At 45.0% G+C, this 12,437-nt stretch overlaps 1 protein-coding gene across 2 annotated transcripts in view; it reads left to right on the top strand.

Moving 5' to 3' along the window:
- The window catches only part of stau2 (staufen double-stranded RNA binding protein 2), a 106,916-nt gene that overhangs the window by 23,649 nt on the left and 70,830 nt on the right, over positions 1–12,437 (top strand). For both annotated transcript variants that reach the window (XM_084443285.1, XM_084443284.1), the window contains exon 7: positions 5,871–5,978. In XM_084443285.1, coding sequence (XP_084299411.1) covers positions 5,871–5,978 — 108 coding nt within the window. The remainder of the gene's footprint in view (positions 1–5,870; positions 5,979–12,437) is intronic.

The following is a 12,437-nucleotide window of genomic DNA, read 5'->3' as shown; positions in this document are numbered from 1 at the left end:
CAACAACAACCTAAAAAAAATAGGGAGGGGGGGGGCTGGGGGAATCAGACAATAAGCTTGCGGACAGAATCCCAATGAGCCTCCAAGCTTTTGTCAAAGTCTTTCAACAGGCAGGCTGCCCGTTCCATGTTTAGCAAGTCCAAGTATTCCTTCAACCACGAATCCCTGGAGAAGCAGGCTGGTTTACGCTCCTTCTAGAATTAAGCGCTTAGTAGTTAAGCAACCCAATGTCCACAGCCGGTGAACAGTCACTCCTACACTATCGTCTAGTTTATGGCCTAGCAGACATGCTGTTGGACAAACAGCACACCATTCTTCAGAGATGTCCTCCTGTAAATCTAGCCTCGGGCTTTTAAGTGTTAAGGGGCGGGCTAAGTGCAGTCCATTTACCATTTATCCTCTGAAGACTCAGGTGACGAGCATCGATACCTGTCCCCTACCTATTAAATTATGATAGCATTTTCAGGTAGGCCTACCAGTCGTACATTAGATCTGCAGCTGCGGTTTTCTATGTCCTCCATTTTTGCCATCAAACTCTCAACCTGTTGTCTCAGCTGGTCAGTTGTTCTATTTAGCGCTGAGGTGTCATCTTCCACTTCTCCAAGACTTTCCTCAGCCTTTGATAACCGTCCGGAGTATTGCTTTAGTTCACCATGGATAGATTGTATTGACTGTATCACCGTATCGAATTTTGATGCAAAGTCTTCCTTTAGCTCTTTAAGTTGTCGATTGCACTCAGAATTTCCCCTGAGGATATACCCGGTGATGGGGCCTCTCTCTTCTCCTCCATATTGCTAGCCAAAGTTGGTTGTTCTGAGAGAGTTGGCGATTCTCTTTTAGTAGAAGTATCAGTAATAGGGATGTTAACAGTTAATCGACTATCGATTAATTGCGATAAGAATTTACTCAAGTAAGATTTGGTTACTCAATTAATTACTTGTTAATGGAATGGAACTTTTTTTTTCAAACGAACGTTATCAACAGGAGTTGCGTGAAATGTAATCATGATTTAAAGTCTGACTGCACATGAGCATGACGGCTAATTGGGATGCTGGGAAATTTCAACAACAGCGGAAGAAGACACAAAAATGAAGTGAGCAAAGCGCAGTCCGGCGTTGGACGTTATCAATTAATCGACTATTGTTTGTTAAGGTTAATAGGTATCGATTAATGAAATTCCTTCACATTTGCAACCCTAATCAGTAACGTAATCTTTTTTTATTCAAAGTTTTCCTGTGTCCACCCATTGGTTACACCGTTATGGTCGAGTAGAATCCATTGATTACTTTTTATCTCCCGTTTTTCAGAGTTTATTACAATATTAGAACAGCAATGACTGAACTAGGTCTAATCAACACCGCGCCATGACCAGAAATCTCCAAGTTGTTTGTTTTTACTTCAGAGGACAAGGATCATAGAATGAAATGTAATTTTAAGCATTAGTTGCACAGACCACTCTAAAACAAATGTGCATTTCAATTGTTGTAGTTAAACTATGGAACTCTCTAGCGAATGAATTCAAAGGTTGTATAAACATTTCAGTTCAAGAAAATGTACAAAGAAAGAACAATACGACTATATGAAGATATCAGGCTCACTAAGATAAGGAAGTATTAAATATATCTTTTGATTATTTTTATTTTTATTTATTTTTCTGTTTAATTTTCATGTTAATAGAAGTACTGATTGCTAAGTATCTATTGACAGACCATCTATTATTATTGTTATGTTTGAGTAAGGGGCAGGTAAAATAAGATTTTTTCTTCTTCTCCTTATCCTTATACATTACCATGAGCGAAACAAATAAAGAATGAATGAATGAAAATATGGCCCTTTTGCCTCCTATAGCCTCCTATGTTAACAGTTTCCCATTCTATATAGGAAGGTACCGTGCACTGAAACATTGATTTCCTGGAAGCATCAAAAAGGGAGTATTAAAAGGTATTAATACTCTCCACTTAAACCAGCCACATTACCGCCCCCCACAGCCCACCAATTACTCTAATGTTTAATTTAAAATCTCTACTTCGCTGTCTGTCTCTTTCTTATAACCTGCGCGTGCATGGTTGGATTTCTTCCTCCCTTCCCCTCTTCTGTCAATGTCACCGTGCCCTCTGGCCTGGCTTCTAACTGTTATCATCACCCACCGGAAATCAAATTACCCCATCCCCTCGGAGCCTGGCACGGAGTTCGGTTATTTAAACCTCCCTGGCTCTCCTCACTGCCTGTCTTGTGGCGTCGTGTCCATAAATGAGCTCTTTGTCAGCTGCTGATTCCGTGTATTGCTTTACAAATTGAGGCACACCATGTCTACCCTCTCTCTCACTCCACACACTGTGTGTGTGTGTGTGTGTGTGTGTGTGTGTGTGTGTGTGTGTGTGTGTGTGTGTGTGTGTGTGTGTGTGTGTGTGGATGGGCATCGAAAACCGGTTCTTGTTGAGAAGCGGTTCCCAGTGAATCGATTCCTTGGAATCGTTAGCCAAAATCCTTAACGATTTCGCTATCGATTCCTGTCGTTGCTGCGCATGCGCAATGTAGTCACACGCATGCTGCCTTGTTTTGTTTTATTAGACCGCAGTAGAAGAAGCCAGCAACATGTCGTCTAGGCATAAACGTTTGAAAGTGTGGTTACATTTCACGCGACGAGATGACACCACCGCCACTTGCAATACTTGCAAAAAACGTATATCATCAAAGGGGGAAAATACTACAAATATGCAAAAACATTTGGCTACACAGCATGCGATAACTTTGCAGGAATGTCCCGTTTTTGATGCGCTCCGGAGTGACGACAGCAGCGCAGCTAACGTTAGTGTAGTCGAAGGTAAACTCCTCCAGAGTCCCTGTCTATTGTGTTAGTGCCATTTGTTTAATTATGTAAACCAGCTTTCACTATATGAATAATCTCCATTTCCATCCATGTAATTTAGATGATGACGTTCAGAGTCAGGCTCGTGGTCGGTCTGGGTCAGAGGCTACTTCTTGTAGAAGTAGTAGAATTGTTAATTCTCCATACAGTTTGATGGTTGCAGACCTACTCAGTTCCATTTGGACTTCACTTGATTGTATTTGTTGCCAGTTGCTGCTGCTAGTTTTATTTTTGTCAGCTCAGCTCATATACCCTTGTTAAATGGAAGGAGCATTGTAATTTCTACTAGTAACATGTTAGACTGTTATTGGATTTAAGATTCAACAGAATAATTCATGTTTTATTTATCTTTATTTCTACAGAAAAAATACTGATTTATTTATGTCAGTTTTATTTTTAGTTCAAGGTGAATACACCTAAAAAAACTGCACTGTAATTGGCATGTTCAAAGTATTTAATACAAGAAAATTAATGTTAATAAACCTGTTTGTACTCTTTTTTGCCCAATGAGAATCGATAAGAGAATCGATAATGTATTGGATCGATAAGCAGAATCAAAAATGGAATCGGAATCGCTAAAATCTTATCAATTCCCATCCCTGTGTGTGTGTGTGTGTGTGTGTGTGTGTGTGTGTATGTGTGTGTATACCCTCCCCGCTAATCTTTCACTATGGGCTTGAATGTCACCGCTTGTTTTGCAGCGCGCCTCCAATAAACAACACTGTGTCTCACTTTGTGTGCGTGTGTGTGTGTGTGTGTGTGTGTGTGTGTGTGTGTGTGTGTATGGGATGGTGTTAAGAGTATGTTAATACATCCTGACTGTGTGTGTATGTGGTCTGGAGTCTATGAGTCTATTCATACAGTACAGTATCCTGACTTCCTATCTATGAGGCTTACTTCCTGTCATTTTACACGTGCATTTGAGATAAAATGTTGTGAATCAAGTCAGTGAGGAATCCAGGCAGGAACCTGGTGATTTTATAGAGAGCCAATGGAGATTATGAATTGGAGTCATTTTGTCTTGTTAACTTTTCTCTTCTAGAGACACACCCACAATTATTTTCTCCCATTTTCCTGAGTAGCTGTTTTTCCTCTAACTCAGAAGTGCACATGCTAATGCTATTTTTAGGTCGGACATAGTCACATTCTTTAGATGTACAGTGGGGTAATTCTCTTTGTACATTGTGTACATTAGTATTCCCTCAGGCCCTTCAGATCAATATATCTATTCAGGGTCAAATCACACAGGAGCTAAATTTGACTGGCCACGGTCACCAAAACATATCCCAACCACCTGACACACAAACACACACACACACACACACCTGATCGATTGAGCACACACCACAAGTCAAACATCAATATCACACACACACACAAACAAACTAAAAATACACACGTAGGAAATAATCATTACCACAATGTGGCTTCAGTGCCTCTGGAGATGTGGAAATGCATCAGACAGAAACACTCAAGCACACAAACACTCTTAAGTTCACGGTTCAGACATACAAGAACATGACAGCCACGTACGGGACAACACAGACTCGCACCGAGCAAACGCACACACCCGTCCACGTGATCCGCGCTACCTCAGTGAAAAACGGGCAGATTCCCTCCGCATGATCGGCGCTCTGAAAGGGAGGTCTCACGGCTCGAGTCATGTGGGGTATCGGATCACACATGACGGAGCCTGGAGCGGTAGACCTGTGCCCCAGTCACTGACACACTTCCTCGTGAGAAGAAGATCGTACCGCCTTTGTCTTGATAGGGGGCTACGTCCAACGCAAAAAGTCACCTGATTATTAAATAGGCCGACACATTTTCTCGTCGAGCATTCCTTTGGGGGCATAGGGCTGTTGAATGTTGCCGGATGCAGAAAATGTGTTTTTCTCACTCAGTTTGTCCTGGTAATGTTAACCTACTATGTAGTCTCATGGGAAGGAGGGAAGAGAAAGAGAGTGTGTGTGTGTGTGCGCGTGTGTGTGTGTGTGGAAGGAGAATTTATTTTCACTGCAGTCATATGAGGACCACCAATCATGCCTTGGGATATACTGAGTTCTCTTTCCCATATCTGATAAGGCCTGAAGCCAGACTCCTCAAGGCAGCTTGGCCAAAATCCACTCTGTCCGTGTGTGTGTGTGTTCGTGTGCGCGTGTGTTCGTGGCGCGCATGCGTGTGTATGTGTTTGTACGTTCATGTGTGGAGAGAAGGAAAGAGAGAGAGAGTGTGAACAAAATGCATGTTTTTGGAGGGAATGCGATGACAGGAAAAACCTGCTGTCAGGTTGTGGAGGATGTGGAGTGGTATGAGAGGGGGGGAGAGAGAGAGAGAGAGAGAGAGGGAGAGAGAGACAGGGACAGGTTGTGGAGGATGTGGAGTGGTAACACTGTGTTCCGGGTGGAGCCATTTACTGTAATGTTCCTTTCTTCTCCTGGCATTTACACACACCCACAAACACACTGCCCAATGTTTGTGTCCACACCAATAACTTTTGAATATCATGATGTGGTTTGAGTGAAGAACTGCTTTTCTTCTCATGACGTCTGGTTATTTCTGTGATCAGAGTATAGAGGGTTTTCACGGTCTCATCAGTCAGCCATGTTGGAGATTTTATACTGAATGTAGATTGATAGGTTAGCTAAATACAGTAGATAGGTTTATCTGTCTATTGATCTATCTATCTAGCTAGTTAGCCTAAACCTGAGTTTAAACCTCCAACACTGAAACGGCCTCTATAGGCTCTGTGCACCAGCTCCACTACTTCCTGAAAGTCACTTGGCTTCTTTATTTCCTGTCCAATATGATTGGATTAAGTGATTAATCAGCTGTGCGCTGGGTCTGCCGCACACCTGATTAATCACTTAATCCAATCATATAGGACAGGAAATAAAGATGCCAAGTGACTTTCAGGAAGTAGTGGAGCTGGTGCACAGAGCCTATTGGGGTTCTACCACAGTGTTCTCAGTCCCAATGTTCTGATGTTCCTTGTGGGTTCCAGAGCCCGGAGGAGAAAGAGGAGGAGGAGGAAGGAAGCGACGCCAGCAAATCTGAGATCAGCCTGGTCTACGAGATCGCCCTGAAGAGGAACCTGTCGGTCAACTTTGAGGTAAAGAGCGAGCCGTCACGCATCGCTGACCTGTGGTGTGTTAAGGAAGTAGCTAAACATAACAGCTCACCGTTTCGCAAATATGCTCAGTCAACATGACACAGCGCTCAAAAGGAATTCCATTAATGCCGTTTCTCTCTTGAGTAATGTGGCTAGAATACTGATTGTGACATTATCAGTGCTGGGCGGCTTGAGACCTGAGCCGTGTCTGAAGGTTTCTCAATCTATTGTAGATTAGTCACATTTTGGATGTTAGAAGTCTGACTGGCCGTCTCACACACCTACTGTACGCCTTGTTCTGGAAAGACCAGATGTAGGTCAGTGAAACCGACCCCCTAAAAACCCACCGTCAGACGGTGTGGCCCGATGTGACCCGGCTAGGCCCCTCCCCCCTCCCCGTGCCTCAAGGTGCCAGAAATAGGGGGAGCTGTGTTCACCCTGGTCACACCCTCCCTCCCTCCATCCATCCCTCCATCACTCCCTCAGCGTAGCCTCAAAGGTCAGATAAGTGACGAGAGAAAGAGAGAGATATTTCCCAGCCTCTGACTTGGCTTGGTGATAACAGTTTACACAACAGGCTGAAATCACTGGAACGCTGTCCGGTACTCCCTTCTGGAATCTTCTTAATGCGTTTCATTCATCGGCACATGACCTTACTTTTCCAGGAACCACAATTAGTGACTTCATCAAGCTCAGGATGAACGGGCTTCATTGCCCCCTCATGTCTTCTGTCACTGCCAGAGATTTCCGCTGCTTTCATTTTCATCAAGCCTAAATGGGGGGTTAAGGACAGCGGTGTCTCACAACCCCCCTCCTGAAACAAACCTGTTTAGTCTGACAGACTGGGCACCCGCTTTTAATTACAGCCGGGGTGATGAGTTTTAACCCAGTCTGCTGGTCTCTGGTTCCCCCGCTCTCTCTCTCTCTTTCTCTCTCTCCCCCTCTCTATCTCCTGCCCTCTCTCTCTGTCTTCCTCTCTCTCTCTGTCTTCCTCTCCCCCCCCCCCCCTCTCTCTCTCTCTCTCTTTCCACTGGAAGGAGGAGAGAGGGATAGAAACAGACAGATGAGGGATGTTTGTGGTTGACTGTTGTTCTCCATGTCTCCGCACCTCCGTCACTTAGGCCCGTTTTCCACTCGCGTGTCCAACGGTGCGGTCCACACGCGATGCCACGCCATCATCCACCCCAACCCCAGCTCATTACAACCACGCCATCATCCACCCCAACCCCAGCTCATTACAACCACGCCATCATCCACCCCAACCCCAGCTCATTACAACTTCTCCCTCTCTCTCCCCTGATTGTACCCCAGGGTCTCTCTATTTCCTCTGTGTTTCCTCTCCTCCTCCTCTCCTCCTCCCTCCGTCCTCCTGACCACTCGCTCGCATGCCATGTTCTCCTGCTACGCCTACGCTGGGGGCGCCAACCCAGCTGTGTCTCCTCACACCAGCTGGCCGTTATTAGAGATATTACTCATCATACACAGTTATTAGTGTTATTACTCATCATACAGAGTTATTAGTGTTATTACTGTTATTACTCATCACACAGAGTTATTAGTGTTATTACTCATCACACAGAGTTATTAGTGTTATTACTCATCACAGTTATTAGTGTTATTACTGTTATTAGTGTTATTACTCATCACAGTTATTAGTGTTATTACTCATCACACAGTTATTAGTGTTATTACTGTTATTAGTGATATTACTCACCACACAGAGTTACTTATTAGTGTTGTTACTCATCACACAGGCCTTCGCCGCCCCCCATGAAACCCACTCCGCCCTGAGAAGGAAAGGACCCCCCCCCCACACACACCCCCCCCAAATAACCGCCAAAATTTACACAAACAAACATGCAACACAGAACACTAACAGCTGGGGTGTGTGGAACTCCCCTTCACGGGAGCTATGACTTTTCCGGGGCGTGATATTACCCATGAATCACTGCAGAGTGTGGAGGGTCCTCCCTCCCTCCGCTGAGATCAGACATGTGACGTGATCCCTTGTCAGGTGACATCAAACACATGTCAGCATCAAAGAGCCTGGACCAATCTATAAATCACAGGTTGTGTGTGTGCGTGTGTGTGTCTGTGTGTGTGTTTGACTGTGACTGTTGTGTGTGTGTGTGTGTGTGTGTGTGTGTGTAAGCATGTATGTGTGCACGCATCTCTGTGTGTGTGTGTGTGTGTGTGTGTGTGTGTAGTACATATATGTGTGTGTGTGTGTACAGTATGTGTGTGCGTGTGCGCGTACTGTGTGTGTGCATACATCTGTGTGTGTGTTTGTGTGTGGACGTCTCCTCCTTACCAAGAGGACCCAGGAGAAGCGGGTCGGGGTGCGAGCCACCCATGGTGTACAGAGGGAAGTCCCCTCAGGGCTGGTCCATCCACAGCCCCGTCACAATGGAGCCTTTCTTCAGCCTATCAGGCCGTGGCATTGTCCCGCCCGGCTCCGCTAGCCCGTACTTCAGAGTATCTGAGGGCTCGTATGCACCATCCCGACCCGCCACAGGTATCCATGTCTCTCTTATAGGCGGGCGGGACGTGGGGGGGAGGGGTAGGGGGGGGGGGGGGGGTCAACTTTGAATTAGGGAGCGTTTCCTGCGGACAACCTGATCTGTGTTGTCACATGGGGAGCCCTGTGTGTGCGTGCCTGCGTGTTTGTTTGAGTGTATTTGTGTGTGCGCTTGCCGGTGTGTTTGTGTGAGCGTTTGTGTGTGTGTGTGTGTGTGTGTGTGTGTGTGTGTGTGTGTGTGTTTGTAGCAGACGTGTCAGTGAAACCCTATCACCTCACCAGGGATACCGTATCGTCTGAGAGCCGACTGACTGCAGCTTGTCTGCCGCCATCCTCCAGCCTGGCACACACACACACAAACAAACACACACACACACACTCACGCAAAACACACACACAAACACCCACACCCACAAACCTAGCACCTACAGTATACACACACACACCAACTCAGACACAGTGTATTGAGTTGGTGGTAACAGTACCTGTCCAGACACTGTCCTCACAAGACCCCGACTCCCTCTCTCAAGCAGGTGTGTATGACAGTATGCGTCACCTCTTTACTTCAAACACGGTCACCACTTCACATCACACACACACACACACACACACACATACACGGGGGGTCACCTCGGTGATGTCACCCCCGATTAAAGTGATACTAGAGTGTCGTGGTCCACCTGTGCAGAGAGAGACGGCATCTGTCTGTCCTTTCAACAGCCTGGTGGAGGAGCAGCGAGGGGGGGAGGGATATCCGTCCTGTGGCGTTCTCCTCCATGTCTGTGTCAGAGACATTGTCTGACGCTTACTAATGTTACCGACTCGCTCCTGCCAGCCAAGCCTCCTCAGTGAACTGATAGGAGGGAGAGAGAGGGATGGGGGGGGTGAGAGAGGAAGAAAGAGAAGGTATGAGGAGAGCGGTAGAAGGAGATGTGAGGTGGCGGACGAGGAGAGGAGAGGGAGGGAGAGACGTGGAAGAGGAGGGAGAGAAGCCAGTGAGAATGATAGAGGGCCCACCGCTGTCCCAGATGCCAGAAAGACTGCAGCTGTTCAGCGGAGGCCCTCTACCTTTCATCATGTCCAGAGAGAGAGATAAAGAGAGAGAGAGATGAAGAGAGAGAGAGAGAGAGCTGGTGTAATCGTCATCCTGCACCAATCATACCCAGAGCGAGGGGATTCTCTCTGTCGGATGGAAGGCTGTACAAGAAGCTGCCATGTTGCATTTCCTGGTCCCGGTCATGAGTTACACCATGCAGACTCCCCCAGGATCTCCAGACTGCTGGCTCACCACAGAGCTGCTCCTACACATCTCACCATAGAAACGCTGGCTCCCTCCGAAGGGGCTACACAGTTACATTGAGGTCCATGTGTTGGTTTAACTGGGTGTAGCAACGACGTGGAATGACTTGTAACTCATCTGAAGGAGACTAGCTGTGTCAGCACAGTTAAACTACAGCACAGTTAAACTACAGTTTAGGAGACTCTGGCTGTGTCAGCACAGTTAACTACAGTTTCATTTGAAGGACTTTCATTTCAAATAATAACTTAAAGGAGTAGTAAAGGGAAAATCATGTTTAGCCCCATTTTAAGGTTACTTAAAAGCGGAAGTTTACACACGTATGTGCTGCGACTAAATAGTTCTATGCTAAATATTTAAAAAAGCCTTTCCAGATGAACTAGAACCTTTATGGCGAATTATATTGTCTTTGAAATTGAGTTTAACATGTTTTTGAATTATTTTTCACGGTGCCCACCCACATCCATTGTATGATCAAAACGGTGGTAGAGCAATTATCAGACTTTCTCAAAAGTGCTAGTTTTGTCAACTTTTTGATCTGAACCATTGTATATGATCATAAGTAACCTTAAAACAGGGCTAAACATGATTTTCCCTTTACTACTACTTTAAACAAACATGACTATCCCCCTTTAAATTAGTTTCATTTGAAGGAGACTGGCTGTGTCAGCACATTTAAACTACAGTTTCAGCCCCCAAAGACGCTCTGGTTTTCCTTGTTTGATCGATGATTAGATTCTCAGCTTCATATGTCTACAGAAGTCTCATTTGTCTGCTGACGCCTTGTGAAAAGAATGTCCTTAATCAATAATAGTGTGTGTGTGCGTGCGTGTGTGTGCGTGCGCTGCGCTCGCCTGCGTGCGGGTGGGTGTGTTTTCCTCAAGGCCTTGTAAATATTATTCTAGGTCATGATGTTCTGTGAAGTATGGAGAGAATGCTGAAGGCTTGGCTTATCAGCTGAATCTGTTGTAGAAGACGACTCGTCACATTAACTAGAGGAAGAGTAGCAGATAATTTTTATGTACAGCAAATTGGCTTAAATGTGCAGAAATTATGGAAGATAGTGAGCCAGAGGGACAGGCTGAGTGAGACTAAGCCTTGGTTATATAAGAAGAAGAGCTGCATTGTCTGTTGTTCCTGCAGGACTCACGCAAGGCACCATAGTCAGGAGTGGTCTCCCGAACATTTAGAATAATTAACATTTCCCTTTGTATTTATCCTTTACCAGGTGCAAATATCAGTGGAGAACTGGTGGTCACAGTATATTTCTTCAATTGTTTACCATTGCTATAGGCAACTTAATGCCAGCTGACAGCATTTATGGAGTGATACCTTTACTGTTATTTGCCAGTTGGTATACAGTGCATCCGGAAAATATTCATATCCCTTCACTTTTTCCATATTTTATGTTACAGCCTTATTCCAAAATGGATTTCATTCGTTTTTCTCCTCAAAATTGTACACACAATACCTTATAACGACAAAGTGAAAAAAGTGACAAAAATACCTGAAATCATAGGGCCCTGCTTCAAGCTGTAGTTCTATTTCTGATTGTCAGGTTTAGATTGACAATCTAGAAAAAGCCAATCAGAACCTAGACTTGCCAACAGGACCTGAAATCTAGAGGCCTACAGGCCTACCTAAAAATAGAGAATATTATTAGGAAATTCCCGATTATCGTTTTGTAATTACTGTAAAAGGTGGTTTTGCCTACCTTAATCAAAAGACAACACAGTGTAAATGCATATAAAGTAATATGCATATAAAATCATGAAAATCAGTAGGCTATTTTATAGGATTAGGTTTTTATTTTTATAACCACAAGAGGACAATGTCATCGTCCATTACGATGTTTGGATCTGTGCATCGCACATATTTGAGTACACATCGCCCAACCCTAGCTGTAACATAACAAAATGTGGAAAAAGGGAAGAGACAAATACTTTCCGGGTGCACCATCGTTCTGAATACTTTCCGGATGCACTATGGTTATTGCCACGCCTCCGAATGCCTCTTGGCCAATCACAATGCGCGGTCAGAACTAGCTGTTGTATGCTAATAAGAAGCTACTTGTGAACTTCTGTTTTTTCATTGAAGACCTCTGAGAAGAGCGCTGAGAAGATATACAATAGAAAATTAGTGTCTGAAGTCATTTTTGAAATACTTCTGCTTCTGATAAAGCAGCTGGTAGCATGGCTGTCCGCAGTCACAGGTGGATGTCCACACAGCGTACGCTCTCTGAGGGCGAAATGTACACGGAAACCTTGCGTACTAGTGGATGCGGAAAGTATAACCAAGGCTTTAGAGAACAAGAGAGCGAGCAGCTGTGAGGAATATCCCCCCGTTCAGTGAGACAGAGTTGGACTCTGTTTGTGAAATATAATTCCGCCGTGTCCCTACAGTAAGTAAGGCTTGGGGGCCACCTCACCTGCTTTGCAAACACCAAGACCACACAAACACGCACACACTCAAACACACATACCCACATTCACACTCACTGTCTCTCACTTTAACTCTCACACACACACACACAGCTCTGTGACTGCAGGAAGGGGATGTGATTGCAGAAGCATGACATAACCTGTGCCGGATCTGCCTGTTTGTTTTAGCTCTCCCAGGTGACCAGAGGCTAGAGAAAGGAAAC

The sequence above is a fragment of the Borostomias antarcticus genome, assembly GCF_949987555.1.
Source record: "Borostomias antarcticus genome assembly, chromosome: 9".
Classification (NCBI taxonomy): domain Eukaryota; kingdom Metazoa; phylum Chordata; class Actinopteri; order Stomiiformes; family Stomiidae; genus Borostomias; species Borostomias antarcticus.
Note: the sequence above shows the minus strand (reverse complement) of the source record. Positions and strands in the feature narration are given on the sequence as shown.